Here is a 15320-nt window from a genome sequence, read left to right on the forward strand (position 1 = left end):
GTATGGAGTCTATGATATGATAGATCAACCAAGAAGTTGCTAAGGAGGTCGAATTCTTGATGCGTTAGCAGCAAAAATTCAAGCATTTACATATGCAAAGGATAATGGAATTTTCATGGGAGAGCTAGTTAAAGTTCACCATTAGGACATTCATTCACATGTTATGTATGAGTAATGCATGCAATAGATCATCTAAATAGCCTTCAATAAATTAGGGCACAATAGCAAAACTTAGATTCAACATTATTCCGTACATTAATATAGAAATAAAATATTCAACAATAGATACACTGACATGATAACATGCAAAAGATTCCATCCATTGATCCGAAGAATAGCTCCAAAGGCAAACGATTTAGCTCCAAATGTCAAAATGCATTCATAAATCCCAAATCCTCCACAAGAAATAAAGCCAAATTGCTCAAGAAGGCGGAAATTCCAAGTGATGTGATGATGATTTGATACAATGAATCAATTTCTCTATTTATATAAGGAATTCAAGTTCCTATTTTAACCAATTGCCTCTAAAAATTATAAAATAATGTGCTACTAACAAGCCAGTCACAAGCCGAACTAGTAGCCAATGAGAAAACATAACTCTAGCCCACACGTGTGAGCCGCAAGAGAGAGAAAGTATGACATCATGCATGCGTGAATCCTTCTAGGGCTAGCGTTGATGCTTCTTGGTGCCAAGGTGTGAGTAGAAGCCCTTTAAAATCATCTCCTAATGGTTGGCCCTTTTGTCTTTGCCAATGCTCCTCTTGGAACCCAATTTTCATCTTGGGGCACAAAATGTTGAAATTTGGGCAGCTTCGAGATGAATTTCCCCAAAGGGAAACACTAATACCCAAATGAAGTCCATTGTGCCCCAAAAGAGAATTTATAATGGTCAAAGGAAATTCAATTGGATAAAAGGAAATGATAAATATTATTATTTTGATAATCTGGGAAAGAAATTATTTTGGAAAATATATTTAGTAAAGAAGAAATTAAATTTGAGGTTTCACTCTAAAATAATTAGTCCACCTCACGAATTATCATTTGCAACCTCTCATACATGTTGAGAAATCTAGGGCATCAAGATTAGGTGATTTCTCTATCAATGATTGCTTGTGAATGCTTCTTACTTCCACAGCTGTTTTGAGAAGGCCGCAGCCTGTAAGAGGAAGAACCACAGCCCTAATTACTGTGACAACAAAAGAAAAAGGGGGCCAAGTAAGGGGTCAGACACTTGGTTCTGAAAGGAGGACAGACCGAGACGTGTAAGGTGCTAGTAGCAGTCGGGTAAATAGGGTTGAATATAGCCCAGAAGGAGGCTGCAGCAAGAGAAGAGGAAGCTGAGGCCTGTAGAAGAGGCTGTGAGGTGTTTTGCAACAGAATTTCTGGGACAGTTTGGAGGGCTGAGTTTGCCCTTGATCTCCAGTGATTGGACAGCTACAGGAGCAGCCAACAGTGAGCAGACTGTGGCATGGAGACCAAGGAGGGTTTCAGCAATAAGGACAAAGGATTATGTGTAAGTTTTCCCTTGTATTTGGCATTTTACTGAGCATTGCAAAAAGACCATTTTCCCATGTATGGGAGCCCTAGATTCTTGTTGGAGGACTAATGAGAATTGTGTTTTGGGGCTGAAATTTTGTGTTTACTGTGCATGATATAATTCCTGGTTTTATAAGTTCAAGTTAACTGTGCTAATTTTTTTCTGGTTAGACACATCAGTTTGTTTCAGTTCGTTAGCTGTATAAAGTTAATAGGAAACTGTTACTAGATCTGGTATGTGTGTGTGAACTGAGCCTAGTGCCCACATGCCTAAATTCTAACGGAATGACATGGCAACTTGGAATAACTCAGCACATAAGCTCAGAATAACTTGGCGCTAAGACTTGTGAGCCAAGTGAGTCACAGTGAAATCTGGTGAGTCAACCAAGTTTCTATCCAAGTTTCAGCTATCAAGCAGACTCGCAAGTCATACATTGCCAAATATGATAAGCCTGCTAAACAGCTATTCTAAATTTAAAATTAATATTAATGGTTCTTTGTTTTTATGTTTTTGATTCTCTCTCTAAAACGAAGAACCGTGAATACTAATTTTAAATTTAGAAGAGCTGTTTATCAGGCTTATCTTACTTGGCAAGATTGTCTTTTCCCCATTTCCTTAAATTCTGAAAGTTGTGTTTCCAGCAGTGTTGTGAAAATCGCGATAAATTGAAATTATCGCGATTTTTTCGATATGCCGATTTTATTGCGATTAGTATAGGAAATTATCTCCAGAATTTTTTTTTAGCCGATTTTTATGAAATTATCGCGATAAATTCGAATTTATCGCGATAACAATCGAAATTATCGTGGGGGTCTCCGGCAGCAAGGTTTTATAATGTTTTTTTTTTGGTTTTTTAAGGGATGCTAAATGTTTGAAATGCAATTTTTTTTGAAAGAAACAAATAATTTTTGAGTGGGGCAGCTTAATGATAAAGTCTAGGCCCTAGTATTGATATGCTATTCATGGTAATGTTAAGAAGTAAAAGTGACATTCTCCTTAATCTTCATTTTCATCTTTTTACTTAAATTTTTAACATTACCATGAAATGACTCAGGATGTTTGAGAGTGGTTCCAGCCTCATTGGATTTCATATGGAGAAAGTAGAATTTTAGATTTCATTCAAAATCCAGCAGACTTATCAGTTTTTCAGGATTTCAGGATTGGGAGATTATAATGTTTCTAGGTGACACCACCTGCCCGGGCAAACCCTGCCACTAGTAGAGGACGTGGTCTACCTCCTATAGCTCCTACTTCTAGTTCTTCAGCTTCTAGAGCATAGCAGACTACACTGCCAACTCCACTAGCACCAGCATCTACATCTAGAGGGAAAGGGAACGCTGTGGCATTTTTTCGCAAGAGGGACAGAGGAAATCAATAGGATTACACTTTAGTTATTTTCTTCATTTTATTGTATATGACATTATGACATGATGAGATACATTATTATATTTTTTGTTGATATTTTGAGGCTGAGTTGGGACTCAGGAGTCAGGACTTAGTATTCAGGACATGATTCAATGTTATGTGTGATTTTAGCACTATAAATGATATTAAACATCTTATATATTAGTTCTTTTATCATATTTATGTGTCAATGTATTTATTTTATGTTGTAGATGGTTTAGATATTAAAAAAAATGAAAAAAATGAATATTTTTGTACCAAACGATTTTTTCCCGATTATTTCCCGATAATTACGATTTTTTCCGATTTTTTCCTTGTGCCGATATTATCCCGATACCGATTAATGCAACATTGGTTTCCAAAACTCGTGCCTGTTTTGAAAACTGTATGCATTTCCACGTTTTGGGTAACTTGGGTTGAGATTGTTGTGCTAAGTGAAGTATTAGATGAGTCAAAGTCGATTGTATTGACTTTGAATTTTGGCCTAATACATCTAAGGGGTGGGCTACAAGAGTTGGTGCAAAGACAGCTTTGCATGTTTCTTCAAAAAAGCAGGGATGAACGGCATCTAGAAATATGATGCATAAAGATTCCTGCCATATAGAGCTGGAGGGAACGTTCTGCATATAGATTCCTTCCATATAGAGGTGATTGTACTCAAGCAGAGTCCTAAAGGAAAGCATATATCTCTGAGGGATGACTATTGAAATAAAACAGTGAAGGATATCTTCTGCAATCTGTAGAATAGTGAAGTTGAATAACAGTAACGGGCTTCGGTATCTTCAGTGTAGCCTTCTAGTATGATATAAATGATATGCGATTCATCAGAAATGATCCAACAGAAGATGCAAAACCAAGAGATACAGCTTGAAGAAACTTTTTGATTAGTTGAATGTTATAGTTTTGATACAACAAATAAGAACTCTTTCATTATTTACCTTGAACTCAATAGTTTATGTACATTGCAGGTGTTTTTATTCCAGAAAGCTGCTGTCCACAAATGTAACATGGCTGGAAAGCCTGCTGTAGTGACACGTGTTGTTGACAGTATGTCGGGTAATTTACGTCCAACACGTGCAGAAGCAACTGATGTCGCAAATGCTGTTCTCGATGGTTAGTAAGTCCTTTACTCTGCAGATTTAAGTGATCTGAGGACATGCTAACACGTGCAACTGTTAACTAGTAGTATGAAAACACTTTTTGAGGCAAATAGATGTGATATTTAATATCTTATGTTAAAAACGTTTTATTTGAGAAATACTAAAATATTTCTTAGCTTTGGTAAAACCATTCAACAGCATGCTTTTATTGACCAATCTACATAATTACAGGGACAGATGCAATTCTGTTAGGTGCAGAAACTTTCCGTGGATTATACCCCTTTGGGACTATCTCAATTGTAGGAAAGATCTGTGCAGAAGTGGGTATTATAATCTTCTCTTGTTATTTTACATTAGCTGTGTCTTGCAAGATTTCCTAAGTAACAAGTGCAAAGCTTCTAACTATCCATATTACAGTTTTAAAAATTAACTGGATTCTAAGTCAGATACTTAATGATAATTAATGCAGGCAGAGAAAGTGTACAATCAAGCTGTTTATTTTAAGAGGACTATGAAACTTAGCATTGAACCAATGAGTCACTTGGAATCTATTGCAACCACGGCAGTGAGTATTAAATCTCATTTTAATCTTATTGTTATGACCAGTCAATTGTAATGGCATCGTCTTTAGCAATGTTGTTAGATTCTCTCATTAAAGCAAAGTGTATTTGGTATTGGTAATAACCTTTTTTAGATCTTTCCTGCAAAGCCCTGGAAGGTGTGTGGGTAATTTGTCCAAAGAAGCTCTGTAAAGTATGTCTTCTTTATTTGCAGGTAAGTGCAGCAATCAATGTGAAGGCTTCAGTTATTGTTGTGTTCACAGCATCTGGACGAACTGCTAGGTAATTGTTATCATCTCTGCACTTATTTCACTTTCTCTGGATGACCAGAACAATGGAAAGTGGAAGACTTTTATAAGATCCCAATTCATTTAATTTAAGTATTAACACAGCAAGTTTATTATAAATGTAATTTTGCATTTCAGGTATCATTTTCAATGTTAGATTATAGTGTTTTAGAACAACGAAATGGCATTATTTTATCAATTTCCAAATAACATATCTGGTTTAGTACTTGACCATTTTACAGTAACTTATTTTTAGGCTTAGTGAAGCCCTTACAAGTTTGTTCTTATCCAATGATTAAATCCGTTGGAATTGTGTGAAACTAGAAAGCACATTACAATGTTTATTAAAAGTATTATGTGTCCTGACTCTGACCTTAAATTTGTCTCTTTTTCACTTCAGGTTAATAGCAAAATACCGTCCTACTATGCCAGTGTTATCTGTTGTCATCCCAAGATTGACAACAAATCAGTTGAGATGGAGCTTTACTGGTGCATTTCAAGTATGTTATAGAAATGAAGTCAGAAGTTTACTGTTTTCTCCTTTCATTTGTATGGAATCAATTTGGACTATCAATTATGATCTTTGAATTGACTTAATTAGGATATTGTTGATGAAATTGCCACTTACTGTATTTTTCCCAAGAAAAACCCAGTGGGGAAACACATTTGTGGATAGCATCCCTAGTAAGCCTGTTGATATAGAGTCTATACAGATGTGTCTAACATACAGGGATTCAAACTGAGCACCCACTGGCACAGAGCTAGCCAAATGCCCAGCAATATTGGAAACAACTTAATTAGATCCATCATTTATCCAATTGCCACTCACCGTGATCTTAGTGAAATTGATCTATGAAGTGCCTATATGGTGCTTAAGTTGGCTGATTTTTATGTAACTGCTGCACCTTTGATGAGTTTGTTGCACAAAATGTATAGGAAGAGAAGTAGGAAAAGTTCTTTATGTAATGAGGAACGATAAACAAAATATACATAGATGTGTGAGTTGGGAATGCTTTTGAAAGAGAAGAGGATTAAGTGGTAGCAATGTCATTTGACTCATGGTAGCAGTGTTATTTATGTTTCATTATTGTGTGAGACTTGAGTAGAATATACTAAAAAGAAACACTTGTATTTATCATCCAATTCTACAAGAGAGTTTTGTCATACCATTTACTCTAAAAGCACTCAATTTGTTATTGACCTTTTTGTACTGATGTTTTACAACTTAACATGGTTTTGACTACCATCCCGAAAGGGCACTAAACTGCTGAATGGTGAAAAAGAGCTCTTGTGGTGCTCTATTTGAATTGCCTGGAAGAGTGATATATAGAAGCCCCTCTTTTCCTTGGGTGTTTTGTTAATTTTGAAGCTGTTTTTTTTTTAAACCTATACAATGCATTTGCACTCTGATAGAAGTCATGTTGTGGAGGAGATTGTGTTCCGTGCATCATGTCAGTACATAGATTGTTGATATTTTTGAATTTTTTGCTGTGAACTTTGGATGCGTATGGTGCTCTTTTGAGTTTGAAATGGAAGTTGGAAAGTGCTGTTTCCATTACTAGCTTGTATTTGTAGATCAAGTGGTAATAGGAAGTAAACATGTCTCGCATCATTGTAGAAAGAGACGAGTTCAATACTGTTATTATAAGAAACAAGATACAAAGTGATCGATTGACTTTTCTTTGTTTCAATGCAGGCAAGACAGACTCTTGTTGTTAGAGGACTTTTTCCTATGCTGGCAGATCCTCGACATCCAGTAAGATTCTTTGGCATTCCCAATGTTGGCCAGATTTGTTTTTAATTTCATGGCAATATCGACTGAATCATTGTCTCACTAAATAAATGTATATGGGATTAATTCCTTAAATTTACTCTGCCTTAACATGTTCACTGGATTTCATCAATTTTGTTTGAGTGAAAAGGAAATGCTATTGAAGGTTTTGTAAACTGTGTGTGTGTGTCTTATGGTTATTGGAACCACCTGGACCAGACCAGAATTGGCCTGTCTGGAGTGGTTCATTAGTGGAGGGTCCTGAACTGGCTGGTTCAGAACAAAACCAGCTGAAGGGACCAGTTTGGATGTGGAGCTGCCCTCAAAGAACCTGGGCCCATCTATTGTCTCCCATGTTAGTTTTACTGGTTCTTCAGTCTGGTATTCTGGTTAGTTCTGGGCCAGCCCTGGTGCTTCCCTTGGTTGGTTCTAGTTCTGGTTCTGGTGTTGATAACTTTGGGGCTATGTTGCATGAAACGTCCAGGAAACCGGCGTTTCGAGCTGTACTAGTACTTGAAATGCCAAAAACACAGCTGAAACGCCGGGTGGCATAATCATCTATGAGAGTTAATATAGACTTGGCTTTCCTTCTAAATTGTCATCTATGAGTCTTTTTCTTGTAAGATAATGTGTTTTTTTTTGTTTATATGTTTGGGGTGGTTCACGGACACCCGTGGTCACTGGGCGGCTGCTACGTCCACGGAAATATCTGAGCTTGATCAAGGGTATCAAGCCCCACGGCCAATAGCTAGGCCTAACCCCAAGGGCTTCAGGGAGAATTGACCCTGTGACCTCCCGAATGGCGAGGCACTTATTTGACCAGTTGAACTAACCCTTGGGGCTTGTAAGATAATGTGTTATTCACTTGTGTGTGTGTATATATATGTGTGTGTGTGTGTGTATGTCCTGAAAATATATATATATATATATATATATATATATATATATATATATATATATATATATATGATGTTTCCATTTTTGGGAGGTGACGTTTCTAAACATACTCATTTTGAAAACTCCAAAACGTTTCGAGATTTTGTACAACATAGATTTGGGGTGTGCGTGTTTCCCTATATTGATGATATCCATGAGAGAGTGGAATGCGATGACAATTGACAATTCAATCCTTATTTTCTGTCAAGCATAATATGTAAGGTACAAATTAGATGAGAGATTTCTATCTAAATATTTTGGAGCTTTGGATGGCTTAGTAGATGTGTGTAATAAACTTAATATGATGATGAGAGCTTCTGGAATACTGCGTGATTTTGTTGAGGTGTCCAACGTTTCAAGTGAACACCCATATTTAGGGACTGTCCCTGAAGATAGTGTGAAAATTCCACAAGAGGAACCCCTACTGCAGCAAATTGATATTATTTCTCTTACTTGTTAATCCATACAAGTTATTTACTGTGTTAAATGGTAAATATCGAAGTAAATACTACTGCAACCTTCACTTAATTAAATTATAAGCGGAAACAAGATACTGAGCAAGAAAGAAAATACAACACAATAAACACCGCTATTTTTGGATAAATGTCCCCGGAAAAATCCAATGCGGGAAAACCAATGCAATAGTTCTGAGGGTTTTTTTATTATTAAGCAGTAGCAAATTCTGAAGACATCTCTGAATGTTAGTTTTTGGTAGCATCAGATGTGCTCTAGCCATGAAAATTGGTGGAGAGGCTAAGGCACATGAGTTCTAAAGAACCCAGAAACTGTTTGGTGAAATTCCACATAGATTGTATTTTATTAAAATAATTAATATTTTTAATAGGGTTCCTAAGTCTAAACTTAGGAAAATTAAAATATTAATGCATATTAATCAAAATATGGGTGAGAATGATCTAGAAGGCAAATCAAGTCACGTTTTAATCTTAGCAGTTGATTAGAGACTTAATCTCGGCCGTTGAGCTCAACAAGAAAAGTATAAGGAGGCTTGGGGTTCATTTGAGATACACAGAGAATTGATTAGTTAGTTCGATTTTCCTAGGGCAGGGTTTGATAAGGAATTCAAACCAGTGATTGAGCAATGAGGATTAGAGGCAGTATTGGAAGGAAGTGATTTCCAGTTCTAGTGAATATACGTCAGAGAAGATAGTGAAGCATAATAAAACCAACGCTGAGCCGAGGAGGGACAATGCAACAACTGGAGGAGATTGATGTAGAGGGACAACGTAGAAACTGGAGGAGGTTGATGCAGAAGTGCTGGAGGATAACATAGATTAGTGCCAGGAATCAGTGTGGGTGATTGGCAGGAGAAATCTCGATTTCTCAGCAGCAGAGGCAGCAACAGCCAAGGTTGACGTAGTCAGAGGGAGTCTCGATGCAGAAGTCAGGCAGTGGCTGCGTAGGCTCATGCAGAGACTGCGTAGTGGGTCATCTAGGTGCTCGGGACAAGATAAAATCTCTAGAATCAGTGTGAGAGAATTCTTAGTTATCTTCTTTGAGTGGATTTTCATTTTCTTGGGGCATCGAGATTGTATTCAGATAATTACTGCCAATAATAGAAACCCTCAGATCTGCTGCACCGGTTTTCCCACATTGTGTTTTTCCAGGGATGATTATCCAAAAACAAGTGTGTCAATGTGATTGTTCATATGTTGATGTTTCTCTTGCCTTTCAATTTTCAGTTCTTAATTTGTGAAGTCTACAGCTGAATTTATTCTGATATTTACTGAAGCATTGATGAATAACTTATTGTAAATAAGCGGAGAAATAAATCAGTTACTGCAACAAAATTTTCACACTGAATACCTCTTAGGTTATTCAGTTATAGAGAGAGAAATATTGGCAGAAATATTTGTGAGATTTCCTCACACAATCACTGAGAAAATCCTTGCTAATCCGGATATTGAATGAAGTGCCTCTGGCAGGCCCTACACTGCTCTGCGCAGTCCTCATGCAATCTCTCCGTCAACCTTTCTAGGCTCTTTGTCACCCAATTTGCTGTTCGATTTGCTGCCCAGAGTCACTGCTCTCAGCCTCTTGGTCTCACACCTCGGACTTTCGGTTTCTAAAACTGACTCTTCTTAGCAAAATCTTGGACTCTCTCTCACCCTCTGTGCTACCTCTGCGTGGTGCTTTGTGGCCCCTGCGTCAGCCTCTACGTCTGGGCTACTAGAACACTCTCTACCTCTCTCTGCTAATTCTTCTCTGGCTGAGAAAATCTCTCTCTCTAGATGTTATCCCTGCCCCTCAACTGTAAGAGATTTCCTTGATTGAAATTTCCTCCTTAGAACTTCTCCCTTCAGAAATTCGATCTCTAGATCTCTCAGTGTATTTTCCAAATGACTCTTAAGCCCCTTCTTATATCTTTCTGTTGGACAACCAATGACCTAGATTAACTCCTAATCAAAGAATCAGATTATTTTGGTTTGATCTCTGTCTTTTTCTAGAACTTACACCCACAATTAGATTAATACCCATTAATATTTTCATTTTCCTAATTTTAGACTTAGGAACTCCATTAAAAATATTAATTATTTTAATAAAATCGTTTCTGGGTGGAATTTCCCAAAACGCTTTCTGGTTTTGTTTGGAATACGTGTGCCCAAGCCTCCTTGCAAAATTTGAGGCCTAGAGCAGATCCGATACTACCCCAAATCAACACTCCCTCTTAGCGAGGAATGTGCTCTAGCAATATACTGCTGTTGCATACTGCTCTGACTCTGAAGCATTGTCCTCTATGCTACTGATGTCTGACATGTTGTTGACCAACTATTGCACTACTTCTGTAATTGTATTGCTACTGACACTGCCACTGTCTACACTGCATCCGTGCTACAACTCCCTCTCAAGTGTTGCATCTGTGTTGCTGCTAGTACTGCCACTACACTGCAAACTGTTGCTACTACTCCATCAGCGACGGGAAAACATCCAAAATTACTGAACTAACTATGTTCAGTATGATACCACGTGAATGCTGGAGTCTGACTGCTGCTAGTCTCTGCACTGACCCTCTGAATCTACTGCACTGCTGCTTACCTCTGCTCTATGCCATCTGCACTACTGCCAAGTCTTCTTGGCGCTGCTCAGTCTCTGGCGCTCCTAAATGCTGAGAAATCTAAGGGCTTGATTAATTAATGATTTCTCTATCTTGATAACTACTTGTGAAGTAATTTCATTCTTTAGATAATACAAACAAGATCTTTTCTATGTTAGAGATTATGAACTTCATCAACCAGCTACCATGCATAATAAATAAAAGAATAGCAACACAAGATATAGGCAACAGCAAGGGCAAAACCTCTCCAAACCTAAGAGGAAAATGCACGGTAATTCTTCTTATAGTTTCTTCTCTTGACAAAATTTCCAAGATCAGTACAAAGACCCTTGAACGTAAGTGACTCCAAGATCAAGGCTAGAATCTCTTCTTACTGTTGCAACATGGATCTGAACTACTACCAACCATAGTTTTAAAAACCGGTTACCGGTCTAACCGCCCAGTTAGCAAGCCTGCTGGTCTAAACCGGCCAAAAAACCCGGTTTGAATGCCCATTCTCCATTTTTTTGCCCTAACTAGTGAAAACCGGCCGGTTTGTATCAAACCGCCCGGTTCCGTCTTAAACCGACCAGTTTTAGGCATGCCCACTGTAAAGTTAAAAAAGCGTATTTCTGACCGTGTTTAGGGGTTTTGGGGAGAAACTAAGGGTTTTCAACCCTAACAATGTTGGCAATTAATGATAATGTTAAATTCTTAAAGTAAAATGTCATTTTTACTTAAATTTTTAACATTACCATGAAATGACTCAGGATGTTTGAGAGTGGTTTCAACCTCATTGGATTTCATATGGAGAAACTAGAATTTTAGATTTCGCTCAAAATTCAGTAGACTTAATGGTTTTCAGGATTTCATGGTTTGGGGGTAAACAATAAATGCAATTAGAGCTCCAAATGATGAGCAAAACTCCTAATTTAGATCCCATTGTGTTGGACGATATTGATCCAACATCAGAATGGGTGGAGGAGACTGAAGAACCTGTGTTTGAGGATGATTTTGATATCGACATGGCTTTAGCAGGGGTTGAAGCAGATTATGTGGTGGCATCAGAACCAGGATCAGTAGCGGCATCAAGGAAAGGCAAAGAACCAATGGAAGGCACTAGTCATGCAGGTCGACAAACTCGTGCTTCCATTAGGTCCACTTCTATTGTCATTGGTGGCATGGATATTGAGGTTGCAGGTCAGGCTGAGGCATCCTCAGACTCTGAACCAGATGATGTCTATGTAGCTCCTGATGATGATCCTGTGTCTAGTAGTGGTTATGAACTTGATGATTGATCATGTGTACACTGTAGGCTTGTAGTAGGCCAATGGACTCATCGCTTACAACATTGTTTTTGGACTTTATAGGCCATTTAGAGCCTCATTTCTTATGTATTTTTCTATTTTGTCAATGATATGTATTGCACTCAGTGCCATTTTGATATATTCATCTTTACATGGTATATAAATGAGCAAACTTTGCATATTTTGTCTCTATTGCCTTGGAATCATGGTTTTACATCTTAAAAATAGTTTTGTTTCATTAAAAATTAATTATTTAATGTATTCTTTTAAAACCGGTTCGTTTAGACCAAACCAGTCCCGGTTAGACCGGTTCCGGTCGGTAAACCGGTTCATTAGGTGGATCGGTCCAGTCACCGGTTCCGGTTTTAAAAACTATGCTACCAACCATGAAGGATTTTGCTTCCTTCTCCCTTCCTCTCCTTCTTCCAAACTTTTCTTGCTTAAGGTAGTTCACTGGTCGAGAAGATCACTTCAATACATGCATTCAACAAGGGTGATTTGATCCCTTCAATTAACTGTCTAGAAACCCTTACTGCAGTCCTGAAGCTACTATAGGTTCTCCACGTGTAAGTGAACAATTTTCTCTTATAATCCTTCTCTTGCTTCGCTATGACAGTGGCTCCTTACTAGCCCAATATCCGAGCCTTTTTGGATCTGGAATCAAATCTTGCTACAAAGATATTCTAGGACTGTATCGTAGCCCTGACAAGAATCAAATTCTCCGTATGTGTGGAGGGTTTGGGCTCTTCTAGCCCTACTAACCCTTCGCTCTACTAACCAGACTTCCTCGCACAGATCTGTCTCCAAACTAGACCCAAAAACGAGATGTCCCAATGTTGGAGGCAAATTGAGTGAAACCCAACCTTTGCATGTAAGGCAGACTTCTGCGGCTAAAGGCAGTCTTGACTACAACTCCTTTCTCCTCCTTATCCTCGCACCCACGAACAATATCCTTCACATAGAATAAGACCCAAATCATTGATGATCCGAATGCATGAGGAGAGGCCTATTTATAGTGTTTGAGGCCTTCTTTTCAAGCCGACATGAACTATCTCTTAGCTGACTTCAAGCCGACTTGATTATTCATTTATAAATATATTTTTATGCCGAAAAATATATTGCTTCTATTGCATTCGTTTGGAGGGATCATTTAGTAGCTCTTTTGATCTTGTCTTTGAGGGAGTTTTTGACACATGATTCTGCCCTTGATCTTGGAGTCATACTTGTACATTTCAAGTGTAAACATTAATGACACAACCTATTACCTAGAGCTCATAATGAGAGCTACAAAGACAAATACATTTTTGATCATGAAACCCATGATTCAAATTTACAAAATACTTTGCTAGATACAATTTACATCATTTGTATTGGCTTGTGTCATTATGAAGACTGAACCTAGTTACACTTTCTTCAACACTCCCTCTTAACTAGGGAGGTATTCATACATACATGATCATTGGATAGTTTTTCAAGTTCACAAAAGAATTCTCATAAGAAGATCGAATTTGCAATCCATCTATTATATCATCATTTCAACCAACATTGTTTCCATATAGCGAGGCCTTGACTAACAATTCTATCTCTCACTTAGATCAGAGCATCAGCACACAATGTTGGCGAGACCAATGGCTGATAGACACGCGTCATCGTTGTCTCTCTTAGGGTCATACCCACCCGGGTGTTCTATGAGTATGCCCTACTAGGACTATTCTCATCTTGGGTTCCCAGCCCTCAAGAATATCGGTCCTCTTGCCCACTCTTGTCTTGGATGCCCTACCACATCCTCAAAGAGTGTCGGATGCCGGATGATTACACAATCCTCCATTCTTTCTTCCAAATTGAAGACAAGAATGTCGTGTCTAACTCTCCCTTTTACCCAGGGATTAATTCCGATTTTCTCTTAATTCAGGAACTTACTCAAGTTCCTTTACTCATAGGAGCCTTCCAGAGCTCCCTCTTAAACAAGGACTCTATCATCAGTACTTTATAGGGTCTTCTAGTTGCCTGATGATCCATAGCCTCGATGTCATCAATTTCTTCATATGTAGGGTCCAACCATCCATCACTTTCCTTCATCATGTCATTCATTCTTTCCTGGAAAGTATCTTCCTTAGATCTGCATTTGGATTTTTCTTCATAGGGCCATCTAGCTCCATCTCCTCTCAGCGGTGATTTCTCTAGATCACGAGGTACACAGTTGTGATATCATTCACAACTCCATGGCCCTGCATACATACCCAGGCTTTGTTGATTTGGGGTAGCATCGGATGTGCTCTAGCCACGAAATTTGCTGGAGAGGTTGGGGCACATGAGATCTCCAATACCCAGAAAGGGTTTGGGCAGATTCTAAACAGTTCAGGAGATATTAAAATAATTAATATTTTTAATGGGGTCCCTAAGTCTAAACTTAGGGAAAATAAAATATTAATGGGAATTAATATGAAACTGTGTTAGAATGGTCCAAAAGACATGGATCAAGCCAGATCTAATCTTAGCCATTGATTAGAGATTTAATCTCGGTCATTGATATGTCAACAAGAAAAATATAAGAGGCTTGAGGGTCACTTGGAGAGAACACTAGAGTAATCAGTAATTCTATTCTCTAGAGTGGGGTTTGCTAAGAGAGATAGAATTAGTGATCAGGAGTTGCAGCTGAGGGGCATTGAGTATAGAGAGACAGAGAGGCAGAGATAGTGCTGGGAGAGCAACGCAGTAGCCGGGAGAGTGACACAGAGCCAGCCAAGGCTCACGCAGGGCCACGCAGAGGCAGTCGGGAGCTGCACAGAGCCTCAGAGAGGCCAGCGTTGTTGATGCAGATGGCCAGAACGCTGATGCAAGGCCTCCTAAGGTTGATGTAGACCCATCTGGGGTGACATAGGGCCAACGTTGGGTAGAGAGGGGCTGACGCAGTCCAAAAAATGCTGATGTTGGGGTTTCTGGGGCAGTTTGGTGCTAAGGAGTTGCCAGAAGGATTATGTGGGGTTTTAGCCAGGAGATTTGCCTCAAACTGAGGGGTATTACTGTCAAGGAAATTCTTTGTTGGGTAGGCCAGTTTCAACACCTAGATTGTACTATGATATTGCTTAATAAGAAAACCCTCAAATAGCTGCACCGGTTTTCCCACATTGGGTTTTTCCGGGGACATTGGTCCAAAAATAATGGTGTCATATGGTGTGATTGTTTCTGTTTTCTTCAGTTGTTGATCTGTAATATGTTGAGCATGCACTAGTGTTTATTTTCAGTGTTTACATTGTAAACAACTTGGTAAGTAACATAACAAGTAGGTACGAATAAATTAGATAAAGTGCATGGAGGGTTTCTAACTAAGTAGACTTAGAAACTTCAACATGGTATCAAAGCGTG

General features: G+C 38.5%; 1 protein-coding gene across 2 annotated transcripts in view; it reads left to right on the plus strand.

Annotated features, from left to right (window-relative positions):
• Window positions 1–3897: 3897 nt before the first annotated feature.
• LOC149257653 (pyruvate kinase 2, cytosolic-like) overlaps window positions 3898–15320 on the plus strand; it is a 94327-nt gene continuing 82904 nt past the window's right edge. For both annotated transcript variants that reach the window (XM_089414510.1, XM_089414507.1), the window contains exons 1-6: window positions 3898–4054; window positions 4273–4361; window positions 4511–4606; window positions 4816–4883; window positions 5289–5388; window positions 6585–6644. In XM_089414510.1, coding sequence (XP_089270636.1) covers window positions 3949–4054; window positions 4273–4361; window positions 4511–4606; window positions 4816–4883; window positions 5289–5388; window positions 6585–6644 — 519 coding nt within the window. In that variant the 5' untranslated portion in view covers window positions 3898–3948. The remainder of the gene's footprint in view (window positions 4055–4272; window positions 4362–4510; window positions 4607–4815; window positions 4884–5288; window positions 5389–6584; window positions 6645–15320) is intronic.

The sequence above is a fragment of the Pinus tabuliformis genome, chromosome 6, assembly GCF_031772625.1.
Source record: "Pinus tabuliformis cultivar Carrire ecotype Pingquan chromosome 6, CPIR1, whole genome shotgun sequence".
Lineage (NCBI taxonomy): Eukaryota > Viridiplantae > Streptophyta > Pinopsida > Pinales > Pinaceae > Pinus > Pinus tabuliformis.